The sequence below is a fragment of the Nerophis lumbriciformis genome, linkage group LG23 (genome assembly GCF_033978685.3).
Source record: "Nerophis lumbriciformis linkage group LG23, RoL_Nlum_v2.1, whole genome shotgun sequence".
In the NCBI taxonomy this organism is placed as follows: Eukaryota; Metazoa; Chordata; class Actinopteri; order Syngnathiformes; family Syngnathidae; genus Nerophis; species Nerophis lumbriciformis.
The window spans coordinates 7063264-7090257 of NC_084570.2; the positions used below are offsets into that span (position 1 = coordinate 7063264).

Below are 26994 nucleotides of genomic sequence, written 5' to 3' on the forward strand. Positions count from 1 at the left end.
TATATATATATATATATATATATATATATATATATATATATATATATATATATATATATATATATATATATATATATATATATATATATATATAATAAAATACATATACATAGCTAGAATTCACTGAAAGTCAAGTATATATATATATATATATATATATATTTTTTTAGAGATGTCCAATAATATCGGCCTGCCGATATTATCGGCCGATAAATGCGTTAAAATGTAATTTCGGAATTTTTCTTATTATCGGTATCGTTTTTTTTTTTTAATTTATTTTATTTTTTTAATATTAAATCAACATAAAAAACACAAGATAAACTTACAATTAGTGCACCAACCCAAAAAACCTTTTTTACCCCCATTTACACTCATTCACACAAAAGGGTTGTTTCTTTCTGTTATTAATATTCTGGTTCCTACATTATATATCAATATATATCAATACAGTCTGCAAGGGATACAGTCCGTAAGCACACATGATTGTGCGTGCTGCTGGTCCACTAATAGTACTAACCTTTAACAGTTAATTTTACTCATTTTCATTAATTACTAGTTTCTATGTAACTGTTTTTATATTGTTTTTTTTCTTTTTTATTCAATACATTTTTTTAAATTTATTTAGCTTATTTTATTTTATAATTATTTTTTTTTAAAGTACCTTATCTTCAGCGTACCTGGTTGTCCAAATTAGGCATAATAATGTGTTCATTCCACAACTGTATATATCGGTTGATATTGGTATCGGTAATTAAAGAGTTGGACAATATTGGAATATCGGACATCCCTAATATATATATATATATATATATATATATATATATATATATATATATATATATATATATATATATATATATATATATATATAAGAAATACTTGAATTTCAGTGAATTCTAGCTATAAATATACTCCTCCCCCTTCACCCCGCCCCCCCAATCTCCCGAATTTGGAGGTCTCAAGGTTGGCAAGTATGTTCCATGTCCAATTCTTAAATGCAACATAAAACAAATCCTTCCGTTCATTCTATTTCCAATTCTAAATTGCTAATCAAACAAAAATTAGGGTTGTTTTTCGATTTTTACTATACATGGCAGATTTTAAAACTAACAAAAAGGGCTTGATTTTTATTAAAATATTGCCATACAATTGGATTTTGTGCTGTTTTCCTTTTATGGATTTGTATTTTTTCCAGATAAACACAAAAATCGAAAAAAAAAATTGGAAAAATTCTTATTTATCTGTGTGATGACAAATTGAACCGGAAGCAGTATTATAGCTTTTCCGGTCCGTGTACGTTCCGTTCATTCTATGGGCGATTCTTAAATGCAAATAAAAAAACAAATTCTTCCGTTCATTCTATTTCCAATTCTGAAACGCAAATCAAAAAATAAAATAAGGGCCGTTTGTCGATTTTTATTTTATATGGCAGATTTTAAAACAAACAAAAAGGGGTTGATTTTCATTAAACTATTGCCATAAAATTGGATTGTGTGCTGTTTTCCTTTTATGGATTTTTATTTTACCAGATAAACTCTAAAATAAAAAATAAAATGCGCCTGCAAAAAGTCAGTGTTCAAAGACAACAAAAAAATACAAAAATGAGGGGTATTTTATTTGAACTAAGCAAAATTATCTGCCAATAGAACAATACAATTCGGCTTGTCAGGACTTTCCAAAACAAGTCAAATTAGCTAACCTCAATGAACCCAAAATACCTTAAAATAAGTATATTCTCACTAATAACAAGTGCTCTTTTATTGGTAGAAAAAAAAGAGACCTTTTTGCTCAATATGTTGAAAAATATTCTTATATTAAGTAAATGCTAGTGCCATTATCTTGACATAATGATATGCGCTCTGCATCATGATTTTTTATTTTCATGCTTGAAGTAAGAAATTATTACTTTAAAAAAGTAGTTTTATACTTGTGAGTGTTGATGACACAGCTTTGCAACAGTTGATATTCTAGTTTCAAGCATGTTTTACTCAATATAGGTCATCAAATCTCAGCAACAAGCTGTAATATCTTACTGAGATCATTTAGGACCAAAACACTTAAAACAAGTAAAACACTCTAACATAAAATCTGCTTAGTGAGAAGAATTATCTTATCAGACAGAAAATAAGCAAATATCACCCTTATTTGAGATATTTAATCTTACTTAGATTTCAGTTTTTGCAGTGCGTGTTTATCTGTGTGATGACAAATTGAACCGGAAGCAGTAGTATAGCCTTTCGGGTCCGTGTAGCTTCCGTTCATTCTATGTCCAATTCTTAAATGCAAATAAAAAACAAATCCTTTCGTTCATTCTATTTCCAATTCTGAAACGCAAATCAAAAAATAAAATCAGGGCCGTTTTTCGATTTTTATTTTATATGGCAGATTTTAAAACCAACAAAAAAAGTGTGGATTTTCATTCAAATATTTCCATAAAATTGGATTTTGTGCTGTTTTCTTTTTATGGATTTGAAATGAGCATATCCCGGCTAAACTACCGTTATCACTTATAAAGGTAGTCAAAAACAACATGATTCATTAATGCCTTTTGACATATCAGGGCCATTTAATGATGACATGACATGCAATGATTGCATTTGGCACTTTTAAAAGAAATCAGACAGCAGCTCAGAAGCTTTTTCCACTTACTGCCATATTCTGGATAACACAATTAATGACTACACTTTGGAGTTACTGCCACCTGCTGGATAAAAAAAATACTATGACTGCTACCAGAATTGATTGAATTAAACTTTTATTAGTCGATTGCACAGTACAGTACATATTCCGTACAATTGACCACTAAATGGTAACACCCCAATAAGTTTTTCAACTTGTTTAAGTCGGGGTCCACGTAATCAATTTATGGTAAAACGTGAGATTTGGTTTAAAAAAAATGGACATTGTCGAAAAATTTGCATTCTACTTTAGTTGCTTCATTAGGTTTGTAACTCCCTGGCGCTGTTTTGTACTGTTTCTGTACTTGTTTTGATCATTGTTATTTATTTGCATATTTGTAAATGTTGAATATTATAAATAAAGGTTTATAAAACATTTTTTTTTTTTAGAAAAATTTGTATTGGCAGCGAAACAAGTTTTGGCAACACAATCACTAAAAAAAATACAATATTTTTGGTGGACGTGTTTAATGCCAAAATTCATATTTTTGTACATTTCTATTGTTTTTGTGTGTTTCAAAGGTTTTGATGATCACTTTTTTTTTTCTTGCGGTTTGAAACTAAAGGCAGTGTTTTGGCGTGAGGGGCGGAGCTTATAGCAAGTTTACCCGGAAGCAGTTTCACTGGACTTGGGCATGCAAGTAAAATAACGTAGAAGAAGAAGGGAGGACCGCGGGCGTCTAAATTAAGTTTTAAAAAAAGCTGATAAAATATGAAATTATGAAGCTAAAGTTGTTTTTTTTACATTGACCTGTCCCTCACGCTAAAACGCTGCCTTTAGTTTGAAACTGTAAATAAAGGAACAAAACCGTAAAAGAGAAGCGATCATAAACACATTGAAATACACAAAAACAATCAGTGTACGAAAATATGAATATTGGCGTCAAAAACATCCACCTAATTGATTGTATTTTTTTCAACCTTTGTATTTATTTGTTGCCAAAACTTGTTTAGGTGCTATTTCAACTTCTCTAGTCAAATGAGTTCCATTTTAGGTTGGTTAATTTTAGCGAAGCGTGTTTGACGCTTTATTCAAATCATATCAATGATATAGTAAATGCAACAAATCGTTTTATATTTATTATTCCATCCATCCATCTTCTTTCGCTTATCCGAGGTTGGGCCGCGGGGGCAGCAGCCTAAGCAGGGAAGCCCAGACTTCCCTCTCCCCAGCCACTTCGTCCAGCCCGGGGGATCCTGAGGCGTTCCCAGGCCAGCCGGGAGACATAGTCTTCCCAACGTGTCCTGGGTCTTCCCCGTGGCCTCCTACCGGTCGGACGTGCCTGAATCGCCTCCCTAGGGAAGTGTTCGGGTGGCATCCTGACCAGATGCCCGAACCACTTCATCTTGCTCCTCTCGATGTGGAAGAGCAGCAGCTTTACTTTGAGCTCCTCCCGGAAGGCAGAGCTTCTCACCCTATCTCTAAGGGAGAGACCAGCCACCCGGCGGAGGAAACTCATTTCGGCCGCTTGTACCCGTGATCTTGTCCTTTTGGTCATAACCCAAAGCTCATGACCATAGGTGAGGATGGGAACGTAGATCGACCGGTAAATTGAGAGCTTTGCCTTCCGGCTCAGCTCCTTCTTCACCACAACGGATCGATACAGCGTCCGCATTACTGAAGACGCCGAACCGATCCACCTGTCGATCTCACCATCCACTCGTGAACAAGACTCCGAGGTACTTTAACTCCTCCACTTGGGGCAAGATCTCCTCCCCAACCCGGAGATGGCACTCCACCCTTTTCCGGGTGAGAACCATGGACTCGGACTTGGAGGTACTGATTCCCATCCCAGTCGCTTCACACTCGGCTGCGAACCGATCCAGTGAGAGCTGAAGATCTTGGCCAGATGAAGCCATCAGGACCACATCATCTGCAAATAGCAGAAACCTAATCCTGCAGCCACCAAACCAGACTGCGCCTAGAAATTCTGTCCATAAAAGTTATGAACAGAATCGGTGACAAAGGGCAGCCTTGGCGGAGTCCAACCCTCACTGGAAACGTGTCCAACTTACTGCCGACAATGCGGACCAAGCTCTGACACTGATCATACAGGGATTTATTATTCATTGTTTATATTAATTATTCATTGTCCGGCGTTGGTTTAACGCACGCTTCACATTGTGATTGTAGTCATAGTAGAATTAACATGACAAATCTCGCTGTGTTGTGGTCCCAAAGCTACTATTAATGAACAACTTGTCATCAAATGAAATAATTATATAATATTTGTAAATACATAAGGTTAGGGTTGGTTGGTGGATAAAAAAAAACACATACGTTTCTCTTATATACATCACATCCAGGCAACTGCAACCCTAAACTAACACCCTCCCCCTTCCACATCCCACCTCCCCGGATTGTAAATAATCAAATGTATATACTTGTTCTTATGCTTTCTGATCTCTTTATGTCCACTACTTGATGTACATATCCTACCAAGTCAGACCTACACTGTTTCAATGTCCATTTCTCTGATGATGCAATTGTTGATGACCGAAGTGCTGAGATCAACCAAACCTAACCCCCCCCCCTCCACATCCCGGATTGCAAATAATTCAATGTATATACTCTGATGATTAACTTGTGTGATGACTGCATTATGATGATAGTATATATTTGTACCATGAATTGATTTAAGTGGAAAAACTTAGTCGGGTGTTACCATTTAGTGGTCAATTGTGCGGAATATGTACTGTACTGTGCAATCTACTAATAAAAGTCTCAATCAATCAATCACACAAGTGAAACAAACAGTTTTCAGTTGTCTGTTTAGTTACAAATAAAATGCAAAATATCCACTTTTTTAGAAATGTGTGTACAGTGGAAAGTATACTTACCTACTCTGGTTCAATCCAAAAATAAAACATTTACTGTAAAAATACAAAAGATTTTGAGACATTGGTAAGTGCGCAACATACATTTACTATTTTGTCAGGTAAAGTCACGCCATTTTCTTGATCGACTCGAGTGCCGCTTATCGGGATCGTAGTTTGCAAAATGGTGTATTTCTGACGGGGAATGTAAATTATGCTCTCAATGTGTTTCCTAAGAGATTCTACGCATCCGGTGTCCCCCAAGTCAACGGGCTCTAATTGTCCTTTGCCAAGAGCAAATGCTGTAATTTTATGTCCTGCTTGATATGAATGTTCACTCTCGCCAGCAATAAAACCTTGGTCAGCTAAGACCAAGTCCCTTGGAAGCAAATTGCATAAAAAATTGCTTTGCTCAGTGAGGAACTTATCACTTGTGCGACCTCTGCACCCATTGGAAATGAAGCAAATTAAACCTTGTGGGCAAATGGCTATTAAGTATTTCATCTTATGGCATGACTTGTATGCTGAATAACATTGCGCACTGGCTAACAGGTTACTTGATTCCTCAATGAATATGTCCAAAACGTCAATAATGCACACCGTCTTTTCGAAGGTACTGTTTCTAAATAAAGATGGAAGAGACTTTGCTAAAGACTCCCTGTCAGGCCACATGACAAACCTTGGCACCAGCCTATAATAAATTACATTTATACAGTAATTGAAAAGCTGGGAAACAGCGGTCGAATCGACAGCAAAATAATTGGCGAGAAAGTCAAAAGACAAGTTGAGTCTGAGCTTAATCAAAGTTAGCATGAACTGTTGAAAGGATGTCAGGTATGACTTATGCTTGAGAAAAGGTGCTACAGAATGAAAAAGCGTCATCAGCAGTGAAAATGTTGGCAAACCTGTGAGAAAGTTCACATTTTCGTCATTGTTTTTGAGTAGCATTTCATTTAGTCCTATTCTTTTAATGTTGTCTTTCAACAACTCATTTTCAGTCCTCAGAGCCTGACATTCTGACTCTAGGGATTGAATGTGTCTCTTACAGTCTTCGCTGGCACACAGTGGAGTCCCCGTGCTGGCGTGATAATCAGGTGTGGATTGAAGCTTGTTGTGGGGAGATTTCTCTGGAGATTCTCTTGTGACAATGTCAACTTCAACCGGACTGCCTTCGTTAGCCGTGTCCGTTACAGAGTCATCGCCTGCTGCTGTTGCGGGTGATTTTCTTGCCCGCTTAATTATTTGGCATTTGCTCATCTGACTTCTGTTGACCACAACAAAAAGCCTTCTCTTTTTTGGGGATGGCACATGTTTAAAGATTGCTGGCACATAGTCCGGTGACCCGGGGTTATCATTTTTTATCCCTAAAACAGAAGCAAATGCAAGTTACAGGTTTGTTTGCATTCAATCCAACTTCGCTCTATCACAACATTCAGTCAATCAGATATTTCCCACCTTCCTCTCAATAAATACAGGAACTAGCATTAAAGCAACAAACATTTTTTGTGTGCGTGAAACACAGTGGTACCTGACTTAAGAGGATTTTGAGATATGAGCGGCCTCTCTTTTAGACTTAGACTTCCTTTTTATTGTCATTCAAATTTGAACTTTACAGTACAGATAAGAACGAAATTTCGTTACATTTGCTCATGGTAGTGCAGGATAAAAAAGCAATAATGTGCATATATAAATAAATAAATAGATTACTGTACAGATAAATGTATTGCACTTTTTCCAATGCATCCACGTTTATGGATGTATGTTATATTGGCTTTTTTATTCCAGCGAGTTAATCCATTTTGGGGGGAGTTAAGGGGATAATTATGATGCGTTCAAGAGTCTTACGGCCTGAGGGAAGAAGCTGTTACAGAACCTGGAGGTTCTGCTTCTGAGGCTGGGGAACCTCTTTCTAGAGTCCAGCAGTGAAAATAGTCCTCGGTGGGGGTGGGAGGAGTCTTTGCAGATTTTCTGAGCCCTGGTCAGGCAGCGGCTTTTTGCGATCTCCTGGATAGGAGGAAGAGGAGTCCTGATGATATTTTCCGCCGTCCTCACCACTCTTTGGAGAGACTTCCAGTCTGAGGCACTGCAGGCTCCAGTCCAGACAGAGATGCAGTTGGTCAGCAGACTCTCTATAGTGCCTCTGTAGAATGTGCTGAGAATGGGGGGAGGGAGCTTTGCTCTTTTCATCCGACGCAAAAAGTGCATGCGCTGCTGAGCTCTTTTTTACAAGCGCTCCGGTGTGTAGGGACCAGGTTATATTGTCAGTTATCTGCACCCCCAGGAATTTGGTGTTGCTTACCATCTCCACCGCTGTGCCGTTGATGAAGAGTGGAGCGTGGTTGGACTGGTGCTTCCTGAAGTCAACGATGATCTCCTTGGTCTTGTTGACGTTCAGGACCAGGTTGTTAGTTCTGCACCTGTCAACCAGATGTTTCACCTCTTCCCTGTAGTCAATGTCTTTGTTGTCACAGATGAGGCCCACTACTGTCGTGTCATCCGCATACTTCACAATGTGGTTAGTAGTGGACCTGGCGCAGCAGTAATGGGTCATCAACGTGAACAGCAGCGGACTCAGGACGCAGCCCTGGGGGGAGCCGGTGCTCAGGGAGATGGCACTGGAGGTGTTGTTGCCCACTCTCACAGACTGGGGTCTGTCTTTGAGGAAGTCAAGCAGCCAGTTGCATAGGAGGGTACTGAATCCAGTTTTTGTTATGCTTTAAGTTGCAAGTAGGGCTGGGGGCGATACAGCCTTTTTTAAATATCTCGATATTTTTAGGCCATGTCACGATACACGTTATACATCTCGATATTTTGCCTTAGCCTTGAATGAACACTTGATGCATATAATCACAGCAGTATGATGATTCTATGTGTCTACATTAAAACATTCTTGTTCATACTGCATTAATATATGATAATTTTTTTAACTTTCATGCAGAGAGGGAAATCACAACTAAGTCAATTGACCAAATCTGTATTAATTAAACAGTTATTAAGCAGTGGCACAAACATTCATGTCATTTCAAAACAGAAAGTGCAAGATTGTCATAGACATTTTAAAACAAGCTGTTAGTGCACTTTTGTGAATGATGTCACCAAGATGACTTATCAAAACAACACTAAATTAAAGTGTAATATTTGTACAGAACACCACTACAATAGTTAAAAACAAATAAAGTGCACTTTTGTGCATGATGTCACACAAGATATTTCAATAAGTGTCAAATAAAAATGAGCTGCATAATAGGAAATCAAATAGTGTATGTTCTTGGCTATGTGGTAGGTTACTGTAAATGCTTTGGTTTAGTTTGTTCTGTCTAGTCCTGGCTTTACAGGTTGGTAAAACACAGCCATGTGTCAATGCTGACCTCCAGTCTGTCACTCAAACACATTTGTGTGCAAAATAACCAACAATAACAATTCCTATTGTTATATGGCAGAGAAGCAGCCTATAGGAGACACTGACTAAAGTCTGTTCTCAAAAGGTAAATACTGAACAATATTAATACATTATTTAATAAAACCATTGTAGTTGTTTGCAGTACATATGTGTTTTTTTTAATCAATATTTCCTTTCTAAAAGTTTATTTTCATTTTAAGAGGCATGCGCCTAATGTAAAGAACAAGTTTGGTTAGGCTTACCCACCTCAAAGCAATTTTATGTGATCTTTTTGGAGGGCTAAGCAATTTAAATGGGGGTGGCTGATTTGAGCTACGACCAGTGTTTTTAATTACAAGCTAAGTAAGTAAGTTGAGGTACTACTTTACAGTACTTGTACCTGAATGAGCAGCCAGTATTGACTCATTACATATGGTTTAAGCTATTTTATTAAACAAAAAACATATTGCCATAAAATGAAATACACAATATTAAAGTGCGTACCTGATATGAAGTGTTCGCTACACAGACGGACACTGCTGGCGGAGGAGTCCCAGGGCTCATTTCTCTTCTGCTGGCTTCTGGCGCGATTTATGACTGCAACCCACTGTTGTCGTCTTTCAGGATCTTTAGGAAGACTGTAAAATGCTCGTGCGTTCCCATCTCCTTGTTGGTTTTTGCATCCTGGCGCACAACAGCTGTCTACCAAACAATGATAGTTGGGACGCAGTTTTAACATGAAGTCTTCATAAATGCACTTCCATTACCGTATTTTCCAGAATATAAGGCACATTTAAAATCCTTTTTCCCCCTCAAAACTCGACAGTGCGCCTAATGTAAAGAACAAGTTTGGTTAGGCTTACCCACCTCAAAGCTAGTTTATTTGGTACATGGTGTAATGCTAAGTGTGACCAGTAGATGGCAGTCAAACATAAGAGATAAGTGTAGCCTGCACTAGGATGGGTCTCAAGTAAACAACACCGACATTTTATATGTTCCATTGAAAATATAGAACATTACACACGGCGCTCAAAAATCGATCAAAATGTTTTAGTACGACTTTGGTAAGCTATGAAGCCGCAGCGCTTGAAGGATTGTGGGCGCATTAAACATGCGAGTATTATTATGGTGTGTGTATAAGGTAAGATAAATTATTATTATTTTTCTCAATATTATGCAAAAGCTACTTTTCTTACCTTCTGGTACCTGCTAATCTGTATTTGGGATCTGCGTAAATCCTGAAAAATTGTGCGCATACGCGCCGACGCCGTAGTTGATAAGCTTCTTCTTTTTCTCCATCTTCTTGTTATGGGACATTCATCCTCCGCTGTTGCCATTTGTAATATAAAGTAGTGTAAAGTTCTTACTTATATCTGTCAGTAAACTCACCATGAAAGCGCTAAAACATACCAGCGCAGTGAGTTTACATTATTACCCCAAATAACTTTAGTTTCTAGAGTTCCGGTCGGACGGTTTTTCATGGGACACATTTCCGTTGTGGTGGTTTCCGGATGAGGAGATGCTGCTTCATTATTGATTTAAGTAAAGTCTGAATGTCATTAAAACAGTTAGCTCCATCTTTTGCCACTTCTTCCACTCCAGTCTTTGCACGCTACACCGCTACAACAATGATGACGGGGAGAAGACGCTGCCGAAGGTGAGCCACGTAAATAAGACCTCTCACAAAATGGCGCATCCTGAAGCAACTGTCAGAAAGCGGCTTGAAGATGATCTGTAAAACATAACCTGTGCAACATTTTGACCAAAGAACCACCATTACATGTTATGTAGACCACAAGGAAGTGTCTTCAATTTAGAAAAAATTAATAATAATATGACTTCTTTAATGCGCCCTATAATCCGGTGCGCCTAATATATGTAACAAGATCAGAAATAGACCATTCATCAGCAGTGCGCTATATAATCCGGTGCTCCCTATGGTCCGGAAAATACGGTATTATATGTGCAGTTACGGATGTAAGCATGAAGCAGATGCTAAGCAAGTGTAAGAAAGAGTAATGCATATAAATCACAAAAACTTCTGTTGTGAAGAGCGGTTTGCGGCAAAGTTGTTCGTCTGACAAAGTTGTATTGTGCAGCTTTTGTGGATATGGAGTTTGTAAAATTAAGGTAAAAAATATATATATTCTCATTATGGTCTTGTATTGAGGTTGAACGCTCTTTACTCATTTGTTGCAGATGAATAGAAACCAGTGTAGGTGGTGTTAGATTATTTCAAACATGTATACAAATACAACATTATACATCACATTATACCAGCATACCTGCCAACTTTTGAAATCAGAAAAACCTAGTAACCAGGGTCCAGGGGCCGCAGGCCCCGGTAGGTCCAGGACAAAGTCCTGGTGGCGGGTTCACCTCGCCCCTCGACGCAAAATGATTATTAGCATTCAGACAGGTTAAAATGTTGCTAAAACCATCACTTTTCTATCAATCACAGTGACTTTTCCACTTGTATCGCTAGCAACGGCATTAGACTTGTGTTTTTTTGTCCCAACGTGGTCTTTTACATCGCTAATTCCTCCGTGTCCGATCGAAAAATCTTGTCTGCACAAGGTGCAATTCGCGTAGTTTTCACCCTTTTTGGAACGGCTTTTGAATATTCTTCACGGAATGACTGCAGTTTTCTTTTCGGTTTAAGACTCGTTTGCGATTTTTCTCCGGCTGATTCCATGATCGTTCGCTCGTTTGGAAACAATGGCAACTGGTGCCTCGTGCTTGGCAGCGGTGCTATAAATAGCCTCGCGCATGGCATTCGGAATGGCTCGATAGGAAGTTATGGGAAGCAGTGTCGATTGTCATTGTTGTTACGCGATTTTGTGAATAAAACTTAAAATTTTTTTTTTTTTTTAATTAATGAAAAACTATATTTTTTATCACTGCAACCGTAACAGGTTGATGAAAACCGTACTAATTACGGGAAAACCGGAGTAGTTGGCAGGTATGTACCAGTCTCAGAACAAGTTTGGAAAAAAAGGGTAAGAAGAAACTGATCTTATTTATTCCTACCACTTTCCGTTTCATAGCATTTTTTCTAATACATTTGTTTGTACTCAATGTGTAACACAAGAAAAAATGAGTACGGTAAGTTAATAAATAGATCAATAAATTAGGTTCTCATAAACAGTTATGATATGATTCACATAAGATAATCTCAGAATCTAGGTATGTGTGTATTCACCCAGCGCGTTTGAAGTTTGATTGTGTAATCTGAGTAGCGACCGGACCGCTGTTTTCAGAGTTCAACTTCTCATCACCACTATACATCAATACTGACTATGTAGAACACATGTCCTAGTTTATTCAGAACATCAAAATAATTGGATTGAACAAGTAATTACGCCACTAAGCTACAAATTTTTTTTGGCAAGTTTACACTTGACAAAACTTCCCTGTAAAACATTTATGGTGAGTAAAATGTTAATCGAATCCCTATCATAATATAAGTCATACACTTATGAGTGAGTCAGCTAAATAACGTTTATATTGATGGATACACAGACTGATTTTTGGACCCTCCAATTGTCTGGTCGCCTGTTATGTGACTCACAAGTCGAGTGCAACCAGCCGTGTTCGCGAAAAGTTTCCGTCACTTCCATTGCTAATTTCATGAATTAAAAATACCACAGCTGTAAAAACTCTTCCCCCCCCCCCATGTCTTTGTTTTGCAAGCTTCCCAATGATATTAACCTTTTTAAAATAGGGTATATAGTAAAAGGGAACTGCACTTTTTTTGGAATTTTGCCCACCATTAACAATCATCATTATCATTTTTTCCCGCTTTCTAACATATAAAAATCGGCTCGTTCTCAATGGCTCGCGATGCAGCTAATGGGAGCAATCGATTCTACCTCTAAACCAGTTTAAAATACATTCAAAAACCATCAACAATAATTAATTTACGTTCCGTAACCCGTATAATAATCAAGCTGTAGCGACATTGTTATTGTAAGAGCGACCAATGAGGAACTTTTTGTTATCGTAGTAACACATCTGTGTGTTTCGGTATTAGCCGTAAAAGCTAATTACGGCAATAAATAAGCTACCTTTTACATCAGCACGTTTGAGTTTGTAATGCACAACACTGCGATACAACACTAAGGCTGCAGCTAACGATTATTTTTCTATCGATTAATCTATAGACTATTTTTTTCGATTAATCGGTTAATCTATAGATTATTTTTTCGATTAATCTATAGATTATTTTTCCTTTTACCGATTATTTTTTTATTTAAAACGAAGATGAAAAAATAAATGTAGGCCAGTTTTTTCAAAAGGCATGGCTTTTATTTACAAAAAAAAAAGGATTGCCACTCAGTCAACATTGACAACAACATGACAAAATATTCTGTAACAATGTAAACATTTAAAACTTTTAACATTTAACAAAATTAAAAGTAGCTTATTTGCTTTTTAATGTGCAAATATAAAAGTAAACACCCAGTGCAAATCTTAATATTCTGCAATAGTATAAGCATTTCAAAAGTAAAAGTATTGCTTATTTTGCTTTAAAATTTGCAAAAATAAAGATAAAGATCCAATACAAAAAAGTGCAAAACGGAAATATTCTGTAACAACAGTGTAAACATTTCAACAAAAGTAAAAGTATTGCTTATTTTGCTTAATAACACAACAATGATAGTATGATTAAAGTGAAAGTTAATTGTTCGTTTGTACATAGTATATGTAACTGTTAATGTTGTAAAAGGTATTTGCACAACTAGTTAACGTTAGCGTTAAAGAGGAGAGCGTCTTTGTAAACACTGAACAGGCACGCCAAACGCGCCTCTCAGAGCGAAACAGTGTTTTAGTTTATGAATTTACAACGCAGATACAAATGACACATTCATGTTTTTGTGTAATGATGACAACGTATACTCACGCGGACGATTGACTAGTTGATGGTGATGGCAAGAACGCTGTCGGGTGTTTTCTTTTCAAATGTTCGTTTATAGCCGTTGTGCATACAACAACATTATTAGCAGAGGTGGGTAGAGTAGCCAGAAATTGTACTCAAGTAAGAGTACTGTTACTTTAGAGATTTATTACTCAAGTAAAAGTAAGGAGTAGTCACCCAAATATTTACTTGAGTAAAAGTAAAAGGTATGTTGTGAAAAAACTACTCAAGTACTGAGTAACTGATGAGTAACATACACACACATATCATATATATATATATATATATATACATATATATATATATATACATACCGGTATATATATATATATATATATATATATATATATATATACACACATATATATACATACATTGATATATACAGTATATAATTTATATTTATTTATTTTGACGTTTTTGTTTACATGTTAAAGGTGTTTTAATGAATATACATGCATGTTTAACACATATAGATTCCTTTCTTTCATGAAGACAAGAATATAAGTTGGTGTATTACCTGATTCTGATGACTTGCATTGATTGTAAACAGACAGTATTGCTTATAACGTCCACGTTTTCAAATGGAGGAGAAAAAAAGTTCCTCATTTCTGTCTAATACCACATGAAAGTGGTTGGTTTTTGGCATCTTATTTGTCCATCTTCCATATTCGTTTTTATACACTTTACAAGAAATAAATAGGCGGCAAACTCCGTAGCTTGCTAGCTTGTTTGCGCTGGCTTTCGCAGACTCTTATTTTGAAAGCGCGGCGCGATGGAGCGGCACCTTTATTGTGAAGACAGGAACTGTGCAGTCAGTCTTTAGGCTTTTGACGGGATGTACGATTGAAATAAAAAATAGTCTTTTTTCCTTCACACTTTTGATTGATTGAAACTTTTATTAGTAGATTGCACAGTACAGTACATATTCCGTACAATTGACCACTAAATGGCAACACCCCAATACGTTTTTCAACTCAGGTCATGTGACCGCCTGGCTCTGTTTGATTGGTCCAACGTCACCAGTGACTGCATCTGATTGGTGGAACGGAGTGAAACGTCACCAGTAAGGCAGGCACTTTGAAGGTCTGTCTGACAGACCAAAACAAACAAAGTGTGCATTAACAGATCGATAAAAATTAGTAGCGAGTAGCGAGCTGAATGTAGATAAAAGTAGCGTTTCTTCTTAGGCCGTTTATTGAAATACTCCCACACTTTTGACGACTTTTGGCGTGCTTTTTTCCCCCTCGCTCGCACCGCTCGCATCGTCTGCTTTGCGCTCCGCCATGACGGTAGTGTGACGTAAATATGCGACGCGTCGAAGCACAAAAACGGCGTCGACGTATTTACGTAACCGATGACGTCGACTATGTCGACGCGTCGTTTAAGCCCTATACAACACCAATTTGTACTGACTGAAAAACATGAACAATCATATTGCAGTATCTGTAAAGTATTAGCCCACATTTAATATTTTGTTTGTACACAGCTGAGATAAGCAGACAGAGTAGGAACAAACAGTTGTTGCCAGAAGTCAGATGTTCGCTGCTATGGAAACAGAAATCAATGCGCAGAAAAAAATCAGTCCTGGAAATGATTAAATTGATCAAACAATAATACATATTGTACATATTACATATTGTTATGAATGTGTCTGTTACCACATTATATATAGACTTGCACTGTGTATTAGGAATGTCCCGATCCAGGTTTTTGCACTTCCGATCCGATACTGACCGATACCGATACTGGCCTATCCGAGCATGTATTAAAATTTAAAGTTATTTAGCCTACTTAGTTGTCAGAATCATGTTGAAAAGGGTTTTAGTACTCTTGATAACAACTAGCCAGCTGAATTAGGGGAGTTTGAATAATACACAATGGTTGGTAACAAGAAATTGACCTGTTTTTTCAAGGATAAACACAAAATAGACAAAATTATACATGACAAACAGAAATGGCATCATTGAAACTAGGGCTGGGCGATATGGCCTTTTTTAAATATTGCGATATTTTAAGGCCATATTGCGATACACGATAGGCTCCAGCGCCCCCCGCAACCCCAAAGGGAATAAGCGGTAGGAAATGGATGGATGGATATATATCTCGATATGTTGCCTTAGCCTTGAATGAACACTTGATGCATATAATCACAGCAGTATGATGATTCTATGTGTTTTGATTGATTGATTGATTGAGACTTTTATTAGTAGGTTGCACAGTGAAGTACATATTCCGTACAATTGACCACTAAATGGTAACACCCGAATAAGTTTTTCAACTTGTTTAAGTCGGGGTCCACTTAAATTGATTCATGATACAGATATATACTATCATCATAATACAGTCATCACACAAGATAATCACATTGAATTATTTACATTATTTATAATCCGAGGTGTGGAGGGGGGTGCCTGATGTAAGTGTCAAAAAGACAGCCAAAAAGAGTTTGATATGAGAATAAATCTAAAGTTAAAATATAGGGTAGAAATGCACCCATTTGCAGGAAATGTAGTCTTGATTTTCAAAATGTTCTTTCAATGCTTGCATGTCTACATTAAAACATTATTCTTCATACTGCATTAATATATGCTACTTTTAAACTTCCATGCAGAGAAGGAAATCACAACTAAAAAAAATCACTATTTTTTTCATACGGTGTTGATCTGGAAATGTTTGCCTCGGCATATTGATGGTGTGGACGTGTGGCACCGAATGGAGATAAGCGTCTCGACATACGTTACAATATTTGAACAATGATGAAGAAAACAGTTTTCTCTTTCGTGTCCGTGTGTCGAAAATTGTTATGCGCTTATTTTTTTATTTGATTTTGTGCGTGGCATAGATTTGCCGTGCGCAGAGGACGTTTGAGCAGGCGCGCACCTTAGCGGCTGCGCTAGCATCACAGCTAACGTTAGCCATAGCCATGCTGCAACCTCTCTGCTCCGTGAGGGCGTATACGTATGTGACGTATGACGTGACAGTATGTGATGTGTGTAAGAAGTTGCGCTTGCTGTCTGTGAGAAGGAGACAGAAGAAGGAGTGGGAAGAGCCTGTAGTGTAATGCCAGCAGCTAAAAGCAACTGCGTGAGAATCCACAGACCTGTGGATGTGTTGAAGGTGTGCTGGAAAATGCGGAACGGAAATAGGGAGCAGCAGAAAAGTGGAATGTATTATTTAAATCTGTGCGTTGGAAAACACAGACCGGAGTTTTTTTTAAACTGGATCTGGATCGGCATTTTCCCACGCCTTGCCGATACGCATTTTTTGGCAAATATCGGCGGCCGATCCGATCCAAATATCGGATCGGGACATCCCTACTGTGTATATAAAACGTTGCTGGATGGTTTTGAAGTAGTTTTAAAGGGCTTTGAAAGCTTCAACGTTGACTCCAAATTAGCTGCGTCTTTCAAGCGTTTATCATCTTTAAAATTGTACAAAAAAAAACGTGTTCTTGTCTCCCATAATGATTGTGAACGATAGGCAAAATTCCAAAAAAAGTGCAGTTCCCCTTTAACAAAAAGGTCACACTTAAAAACCTTGAGTCCCACTGTGTTCATATTAAATAAGTTGACCAGAAATTAGTGCCTTTTCACCGGTTTTAAAAATCCATAACTTTCATAGTAGTTATCACTGTAAATATGATACCAATATCACTGCAATTGTATTTACAAGAGCTGTTTGATCATACTGGTTTCATGTCCATCCATTTTCTTATATTTTACACACATACAGTATCTACTGAGAATCAAGAGAACAAAAATTACATTCGGTTAAGAGAAAATACCTTGAAGTCCTTCAGCTGGTGGTTCTTGTAAATCCTTGGTCTTATTCTCATGTGTCTCATTCTCAGCTGCCGGTCGTCCATTTGCCGTCTGTTTATGCAGAGCAAGTAAAGACGTTGCACTCTTGGACCGTCTTTGTTTCTCCTCTAGTAGTTTGGTACACACTTCTCGTATTTTGGCCGCTTCAGATTTCTGTTTGACTTTGTCGTAGCCTAGGTTTAGCGTCGGAGCCCAGTCCTGGTCATTCACGTAGAATAAAGCACTCGGCTTTCCTGCACAACAACAACAAGTCTTTAGTTTCTGCTATGAAAATCAACAACAAAAATATGGTAGATTGGACCTTTGGTACGATGTAGAAATACTCTAAGTCACTAGATAAGACAATCCTTACTCGTTACAAGGAGAAAAGCACCTTAATTGGATGTGAGGATCATTACCAAATCGACAAGTCTGAGTGGAGTAGAGAGCATGACGATGTTTCATACTCTGACTTGTGAATAAGTTACCCAGACATTGTCAACTATTTGGTGAACAATGTAAGTGCCTATACTCTGGATGAGCTCAAGGGCTACAAGTCGCTCGAAGCGTACAATTAATTTGTGTGTGGATGGGTAAAGGAAATTAAACTGACTGCAAAGGAAGATAAATGTGTGCTCATCGCTCGTGTTCGTCACTCACAGAGATCAACTGATCCATGTTTGGTGCCATGGGTCAGAGAAGACCGGTCGTGTTTTATCAGCACCCTGTACGCGTATGGCAGGTATTGGTGAAATATGTTCACAGGATGCTGCATTCCATCCATCCATCCATCTTCTTCCGCTTATCCGAGGTTGGGTCGCGGGGGCAGCAGCCTAAGCAGGGAAGCCCAGACTTCCCTCTCCCCAGCCACTTCGTCCAGCTCTTCCTGTGGGACCCCGAGGCGTTCCCAGGCCAGCCGGGAGACATAGTCTTCCCAACGTGTCCTGGGTCTTCCCCGCGGCCTCCTACCGGTCGGACGTGCCCTAAACACCTCCCTAGGGAGGCGTTCGGGTGGCATCCTGACCAGATGCCCGAACCACCTCATCTGGCTCCTCTCGATGTGGAGGAGCAGCGGCTTTACTTTGAGCTCCCCCCGGATGGCAGAGCTTCTCACCCTATCTTTAAGGGAGAGCCCCGCCACCCGGCGGAGGAAACTCATTTCGGCCGCTTGTACCCGTGATCTTGTCCTTTCGGTCATAACCCAAAGCTCATGACCATAGGTGAGGATGGGAACGTAGATCGACCGGTAAATTGAGAGCTTTGCCTTCCGGCTCAGCTCCTTCTTCACCACAACGGATCGATACAGCGTCCGCATTACTGAAGACGCCGCACCGATCCGCCTGTCGATCTCACGATCCACTCTTCCCTCACTCGTGAACAAGACTCCGAGGTACTTGAACTCCTCCACTTGGGGCAAGATCTCCTCCCCAACTCGGAGATGGCACTCCACCCTTTTCCGGGCGAGAACCATGGACTCGGACTTGGAGGTGCTGATTCTCATCCCAGTCGCTTCACACTTGGCTGCGAACCGATCCAGTGAGAGCTGAAGATCCTGGCCAGATGAAGCCATCAGGACCACATCATCTGCAAAAAGCAGAGACCTAATCCTGCAGCCACCAAACCAGATCCCCTCAACGCCTTGACTGCGCCTAGAAATTTTGTCCATAAAAGTTATGAACAGAATCGGTGACAAAGGGCAGCCTTGGCGGAGTCCAACCCTCACTGGAAACGTGTCCGACTTACTGCCGGCAATGCGGACCAAGCTCTGGCACTGAGCATACAGGGAGCGGACCGCCACAATCAGACAGTCCGAAACCCCATACTCTCTGAGCACTCCCCACAGGACTTCTCGAGGGACACGGTCGAATGCCTTCTCCAAGTCCACAAAACACATGTAGACTGGTTGGGCAAACTCCCATGCACCCTCAAGGACCCTGCCGAGAGTATAGAGCCCCCGATGTCCACGCGATGCTGCAGAGTCTTGTCAACCAAGACAGCCCCACAGCATCCAGAGCCTTAAGGAACTCCGGGCGGATCTCATCCACCCCTGGGGCCTTGCCACCGAGGAGCTTTTTAACTACCTCAGCAACCTCAGCCCCAGAAATAGGAGAGCCCACCACAGATTCCCCAGGCACTGCTTCCTCATAGGAAGACGTGTTGGTGGGATTGAGGAGGTCTTCGAAGTATTCTCTCCACCGATCCACAACATCCGCAGTCGAGGTCAGCAGAACACCATCCTCGCCATGCACGGATGCTGCATTGTTATTTGCAAATGAAGAGAGCGTGAAGATGCGTGACAGCACAACAGTTACACAAGACAAATCTTACTGCATACTTCCATCTGCAGTCAAGAAGGGGTTCAGGGGGTTGGTCTTGAACTGGGTTAGAAGCTACTTAACCAACAGGAAGCAATATGTGAAGATAGGCGAACACACTTCTACAGAGCTGAAAATATTTTGTGGCGTATCCCAGGGATCAATACTTGGACCAAAATCTCGATATAAACGGCATTTGTAAAGTTACAAAGGACTTAAAGTTAGTATTATTTGCAGATGATACAACTGTGTTTTGTTCAGGAGAGAACACACAAAGATAATACCAATAATAACAGAAGAAATGTACACATTAAAAAGATGGTTTGACAAAAACAGACTATCTTTGAATCTCAGTAAAACTAAAATTATACTATTTGGTAACAGTAGAAGAGAAAGTCAAACAATTACAAATAGACGGAGTAGATATTGAAAGGGTAAAAGAAAACTAATTTTAGGGTGTAATAATAGATGATAAAATTAACTGGATATCTCATGTAAAAAATATACAACATACAGTAGCAAGAAACACGTCAATAATGAATAAAGCAAAACATGTTCTAGACCAAAAATCACTTCACATTCCTTACTGCTCACTAGTGTTACCATATCTGAGTTATTGTGCAGAAATATGGGGAAACAACTACAAATTTGAACTTGATTCATTAATGGTGTTACAAAAAAGATCAGTTAGAATAATACATAATGTTGGATGTAGAGAACATACAAACCCTGAATTTATTGAATCAAAAATATTGAAACTCAACGATTTGGTGAATATGCAAACAGCTAAAATTATGTAGTCAAAGTCCCAATGATTGTCACAGACACACTAGGTGTGGTGAAATGTGTCCTCTGCATTTGACTCATCCCCTTGTTCACGCCCTGGGAGGTGAGGGGAGCCGTGGGCAGCAGCTGTGCCGTACAAAGCAAACTATAACCTGCTAGCCAAGAATGTACAGCAATTATTCTCAACACAAGAGGAGAAATATAACCTTAGGAGGAAAATCTAATTTAAAACATTTGTATGCTCGTGCAACACTTAAAACCTTTAGCATATCAGTATGTGGAATTAAATTATGGAACGGATTAACCAAACAAATCAAAGAAAGCTCCAATATGATTCAGTTTAAGAGACTGTTCAAACTACAAGTGTTCACAAAGTACACAGAACAAGAATTATGATGAACACATTAACCCTTTTTTTATTTTCTTTTGAGGTAAATATCCATCCATTGTCTACCGCTTATCCCTCTTCGGGGTCGCTGGAGCCTATCTCAGCTGCAATCGGGCGGAAGGCAGTGTACACCCTGGACAAGTCGCCACCTCATCACAGGGCCAACACAGATAGACAACATTCACACACTAGGGCCAATTTAGTGTTGCCAATCAACCTATCCCCAGGTGCATTTTTGAATTTTGCATTACATTTACAATTTTGCATATTTTTTCATTGTAATTTTTGCATATTGCTGCCTCCTTCTCAGCTAAAAGACCTGAAAAAGTTGGAAGACCCCTGTATTTTATTTATGTATTTAATATTTGTTACTTACTATGGTATATTATTTGTTTATTCACTGTTCTGTTACAGAGAACAAGGGAATTATAAAATTGCTATGGAATGAAAAGGGGTAAGATTAAATAAGCTCTGCTTCTTCCTACTCCTTTTCGGACGTGCTGTAATGAAACAACTGAAAATATGGGATGCATTACATTGTATCGTATGCATGTTCCAAATAAACTACAACTAAACAGAACTGTTCAGTTGGGTTCGGTTCAGTTGAAAGTTGGGTACAAGACCACACAGGATGTGAATTTCATATCTGCCAAGACAATTACAAAAAAGCTAGAGAAGACAATTGTATCTGGAGACACGCCAGCACCATTAAAACAGAAGAAGCTACCAGAGGTACAAGAGGTCACACAAGATGAGCTGTCAGACTTTTATAGAGAATTAAAATCCAAAGAAAAAAGTAAGCCTGTGCTTCTTTCTCTAATTCCAGGATATGCTGAAGACTATTGTCCAGCAGCGCTGGATGAAAAGCACCCAAAATTATTTTCAGAACTATATGATCCCACTATACAACTGCTGGTAAAGAAACTTTACTGACCAGGATTAAATAAGTATTTGAAACCTTTACAGTGACAGAACAAAAAGCAACCATTTGTGAGTTGGGTACCTCTAGTCCCATTTTCAAGGATGGCTCCCAGTCTGGGTGGGTAACATCATAAAGGTCTGCTCTTTCTCCTAATATTAATGAAGAACAACTATGTAAGCCTAATAAACACATTCAATCACATTATTGTTACTATTAGCATTAGCTCCTCTACCTGACTAGTGGTTTTCATATGTATTCTGTGCATAACAGCCTTTATCATCGACAAGGAAAACAACATAATTCAAAGCTGATACATAATGTTGGATATAGAGAACATACAACCCCTTTATTTATTGAGTCAAAAATATAGAAAAGTTCGATGATTTGGTAAAATTGCAAACAGCTAAAATTATGTACAAAGCAAACTATAACCTGCTACCAAAGAATGTACAACAATTATTCTCTACTAAAGAGGAGAAATATAACCTTAGAGGAAAATCTAATTTAAAACATTTGTATGCTTGTACAACACTTAAAACCTTTAGCATATCAGTATGTGGAATTTAATTATGGAATGAATTAAGTAAAGAAGTTAATTGTACTGATATGATCCAGTTTAAGAGGTTGTTCACATTAATAGTGTTTACAAAGTACAAAGAAGAATAATTATGAGAAACACTTTCAACCTTATTGAAAATAAGATATTCTTCATCTCAGTATGTTTATCATTTCATTTTTATTTATCTACTTCATTGAAGCGCATCTTTGATCGATAGACAATTATACCTCAATTATTCAATTATACATTTACACACCAATGCCTGAGAAGGAGCAGGATGAAGAAAAATCTGATATTTTCCTGTCCCCTTCAACATAATACGTAGTCTTACTTAATGGATATCATATAAACCAACAATTGCATCCAAATATAATGAAAACAACCATAAAACACACAAAAAAACACAAGTGCAAAACTTCATGAAGTACAAACCGAACAAAAAAAAGTAATATACATCTCACTGATGATACAAAACAAATACAAAACCAGGCAAAAAATAAGTAAAATAATAAATATAAAGCAAAATGTAAACACTTATGGCTGTCCATATGATCTTATTGTTCTGTCTTTATATATATTTTTCAATTGGAATATATTTTTACAATCTTTTATCTCATTGAAAAGAGAATTCCATAGTTTAACCCCCACCACTGATATACACATTTGTTTTAAAGTTGTCCTTGAATACTGATTTTTGAAATGACCTTTTCTTCTATGCTCTTCGTTCTCAGAAGTGATGACAAACATTTTTTGTAAATTTGCTGGTAATCTTTTACTTGTTTTACTATGGACTATGGACTGGACTCTCACAATATTATGTCAGTCCCACTCGACATCTATTGCATTCGGTCTCCCCTAGAGGGGGGGAGGGGTGTACCCACATATGCGGTCCTCTCCAAGGTTTCTCATAGTCATTCACATCGACGTCCCACTGGGGTGAGTTTTTCCTTGCCCTTATGTGGGCTCTGTACCGAGGATGTCGTGGTGGCTTGTGCAGCCCTTTGAGACACTTGTGATTTAGGGCTATATAAATAAAAAATGATTGATTGATTGATTGACTTTTAACCTTAAACATGACACATAATGTCTGTAACTTTACTAGCTCCTGTAATTTCAATAAACCAGAATTAATAAATAATATGTCAGTGTGTTCTAAGTAATCTACTTTATGAATGATCCTTATAGCTCTTTTCTGTAGTTGATACAATGCCTTTATGTTACTCTTATGTGTTCCCCCACACTTCCACACGGTAGCTGATATATGGCAATATAAGTGCACAATACAATATACGCATTGCCCTATAATCTAACACATATTTTTACCTTATTTAATATACAATTACTCTTAGACATCTTTTTCCATACATGTGCAATATGAGATTTCCATGTCAGACCGTAAGTAAATCATGATTTACTTAATTATTTATTACAAAAAGTGCTGTATTAATCATTCACGGATGTCATTGTGCTACAAATACAAAAAGAAGTCATTAAATGAACGTATATATTTGTAAACACTCTGAAGTGGGAAAGGGTTAGGATTAAATAAGCGTTGCTTCTTCCTACTCCTTTTCGGACATGATGTAAAGTGAAATGATATGAAATTGTGTGATATATTATGCTGTAAGTGTGTTCATGTTCGAAGTAAACTAAAGAAAGAAAGAAAGCACATTACCTGTGACAAAATGATCAGAGCAAACTTTGTAGTGTCGTTTTGCAGGATCGGGCGTAAATCCAGCTCGATTGATTCTAGCCAGCCACGTGTTGCGCCTTTCCGTCGACAGCCGCTCGGTTTCTTTCCCCTGATTTACGATGACTTTAGGAATATCGTAGAAATTTGTGGTTCCTTGTCCTGGATTCGCACGGTTTGTGCAACCCGACACGACGCATGTGTGACCCATTTCGCGCAAAAAATAACAACGGAGGCGTGCTTGGTTAAAAGTGTTTGCATACACGCTTCGCTTTGACACACAAGATGGCGGACACCGGAAATTGTGGTCCGGATGTGACGTCACCGGAAACCCACGTATACCACAATGATATTGCAAAGTAACATCGTACCATGAGATTTTGATATCGTTACATATCTAGTGGCTGTTTCAGCTTGTTCTGTCTTCAATGACTATACAAACTAGACGGTTGAGCTTTACCCTACTCACAGGGAACTTTTATTCAACATAACCGGCACACTTCTCCCGGTGCGTCACTCTAAACCCTCCGGGTAGGAACAACACAAAAACAAGCAATTCCTATTGCTACAGTGGCCAGTGGACATCGTGTTATCCAGACTAGAGTGACGCTCAGTGGGGCTGTCATTTATTTTGGATTAATTTAACTAACACAATGTTCTCAATGTGTATCTTACCGGAAATGAAATGATCCGAACAAACACGAAGTTGTTCATAGCATGTCACGCCGGCTCGGTTGATTGCAGCAATCCATGCTTGCCTCCGCCGTTCACTCTTCTGTTCAGCCGCTTGTCCCTGGCCACAAACAACCTTAGGGATGCGATAAAAGCGTTTTCTATCTCTCCCACCTCGATTGTGGCAGTCGATCACAGCACACGTCGTCGGCATTATTTTATTATTATTATCATTGAATGAATGATCAACAATAGTGTTTTCCAACCGAGCCTTACAAAATGGCCAGCCACAATGCATTGTGGGAAATGTAGAAAAGCCCACCACGCTCGCTGACGTTGGGAATCCTGCTTAGGGACCGTCGCAAAATTCCGTGTTCAATGGCACGTAGAGAACATTTGCGCTTGGTTCAGGTCTCAAACACTAACTACATAATGAAGAATAAACTCGACAGTTTCACAGAAAGTTTCTCAAACAACCCAAATGTTCAACAAACCTTTAACGGAATGATCTTTATCGTAATCCACGACAAGAGGAAAGTGACATGTTTGAGAGCCATTTCCCTCGACGCGCATTCGTAATTTCCCGGACTTTATTCCCTTTATGAAACACGACTTTCGGGAGTATGTGAAAGCTTGTTTCTATCTCTCGATTTGAACGGTTGAAACACCCAAAAACAGTACAACAAACCGGCATTTTAAGCTCAAACTTCCACGTGACGTATGAATAGGCTAACGCTTGTTTGCCTTCCGAGAGGAAGTGACGTCACATGCTTCTTCTTCTCTGTTGATTAACGGCGGATGCAAACTGAATTAGGGCATTACCGCCACCACGAATGAACTTTAAGTTAACTAATGCCTTACAGGCTCGACTTGTATATCATTATACATTGTTCATCCAAGCCTCTAACAATTCAGCAACAGCAGAAAGGACAGACGCCACGGCCACGTCTTTCCACAACACAACTCGCTTCTTGTTAGGGCACCGAGTTCTCGCACACGCACACACTTCCGGCTTCACAATAATAGCGCGATATATGACATCCGGTCTAGATGCACCAACAAAATAAAAAATAAACCAAAACTGGATTTGTCAACGTCAAATGGACAATAGAAAATGGATGGTATTTGAACACCAGGTTGTTGTGGCACAACGTTTCCTACCTTAAGTTACCTGCATGCCCGCTAATTGTTTATTGCAGTGACGTGCAGTCAGGGGAGGCAGGTGAGGCGGGGCCTCACGTGCCATCATGGAAAGAAAAAAAAAGTAAAAAGAAAAAAAAAACAATTAAATTGTTATATGTATCCAGTGATTATACTATAAAGTTATTTTCCATTTAACTTCACCAGTTTTAGATTATTTTTATTCAAAATCGCTGAATTTTCACATTTGCTGTTCAAATACTGAGAAGAGACTTGCGGTGAGTCAGCAGCCAGTTGAGGCACGTCACTCAGTTGAGCCTCACCATGGATTGCGCAATGACTCGGCTAACTGCTGGCCTGCTGTGCAGTGAGACCGTATTGCTATATGAATTATATTATACATTTCCATAGTTTAGTTAGCTGAGGTATATAATGTACAGTGTATTTTGTCAACAACTGTATGTGTGTAACGTATTTCTTGTGCTGAGCAATCATAAAACTGCTGCGAAGACGCACTGGGTGAGGCTCGCAGTAATCCCGCCTCCTGGTGGTAGAGGGCGCTAGTGATCCCAGAGATCATTCTTGCGACTACTCGGCTGCAGAAGAAGTGACAACAAGCAGCAACAGTTAGCAGCGATCGTTTATTTTTTCCTCTCGCCTGGACTTTTAACATGGAGGATTACATATCTAAAATAAAACAGTTTTCTAAACTGGACTTTCAATCGAAGCAGGAGATAATACTTAAAGGAAGATCTCCATCGAGACAGAGAGACTTTTAAAACTGAAGAAAGATAAGGAAGACTTCTATAAACAAGTTATCGATGCTTTTGTTCAAAAGGAGCTGCGCATGGACTTCATTTATAAGTAAAGGTAAGACCATAATAACGTTTTTTTTAATTAAATGTGCTTTTTTGTGTGGTAAAGTTT

General features: G+C 38.6%; 1 protein-coding gene across 4 annotated transcripts; it reads right to left on the reverse strand.

Moving 5' to 3' along the window:
* Positions 1-1950: 1950 nt before the first annotated feature.
* LOC133622454 (uncharacterized) lies at positions 1951-25913 on the reverse strand. Of its 4 annotated transcripts, none has more exons than XM_061985223.2 (5): positions 24931-25913; positions 17743-17849; positions 17580-17667; positions 9379-9576; positions 1951-6859 (listed from the first exon to the last, which is right to left on the reverse strand). In XM_061985223.2, exons 1-5 carry the CDS (start codon positions 25223-25225, stop codon positions 5550-5552), a joined length of 1998 nt encoding a protein of 665 aa, XP_061841207.1. In that variant the 5' UTR covers positions 25226-25913; the 3' UTR covers positions 1951-5549. The 4 variants fall into 4 exon arrangements, with proteins under 4 accessions (XP_061841207.1, XP_061841208.1, XP_061841205.1 ...); XM_061985224.2 differs by lacking the exon at positions 24931-25913 and adding an exon at positions 24241-24924; XM_061985221.2 differs by having other exon boundaries at positions 17580-17849.
* Positions 25914-26994: the final 1081 nt, after the last annotated feature.

Coding starts and splice junctions, on each gene's coding strand:
- LOC133622454 (XM_061985221.2), bottom strand. CDS start 25,225: ATGCATTGTGGCTGGCCATTTTGTAAGGCTCGGTTGGAAAACACTATT. Junction 17,850..24,930: donor TTCGGATCATTTCATTTCCG/GTAAGATACACA, acceptor GTTGTTGTGCAG/GAAAGCCGAGTGCTTTATTC. Junction 6,860..9,378: donor TAGCGAACACTTCATATCAG/GTACGCACTTTA, acceptor CTTCTGTTTTAG/GGATAAAAAATGATAACCCC.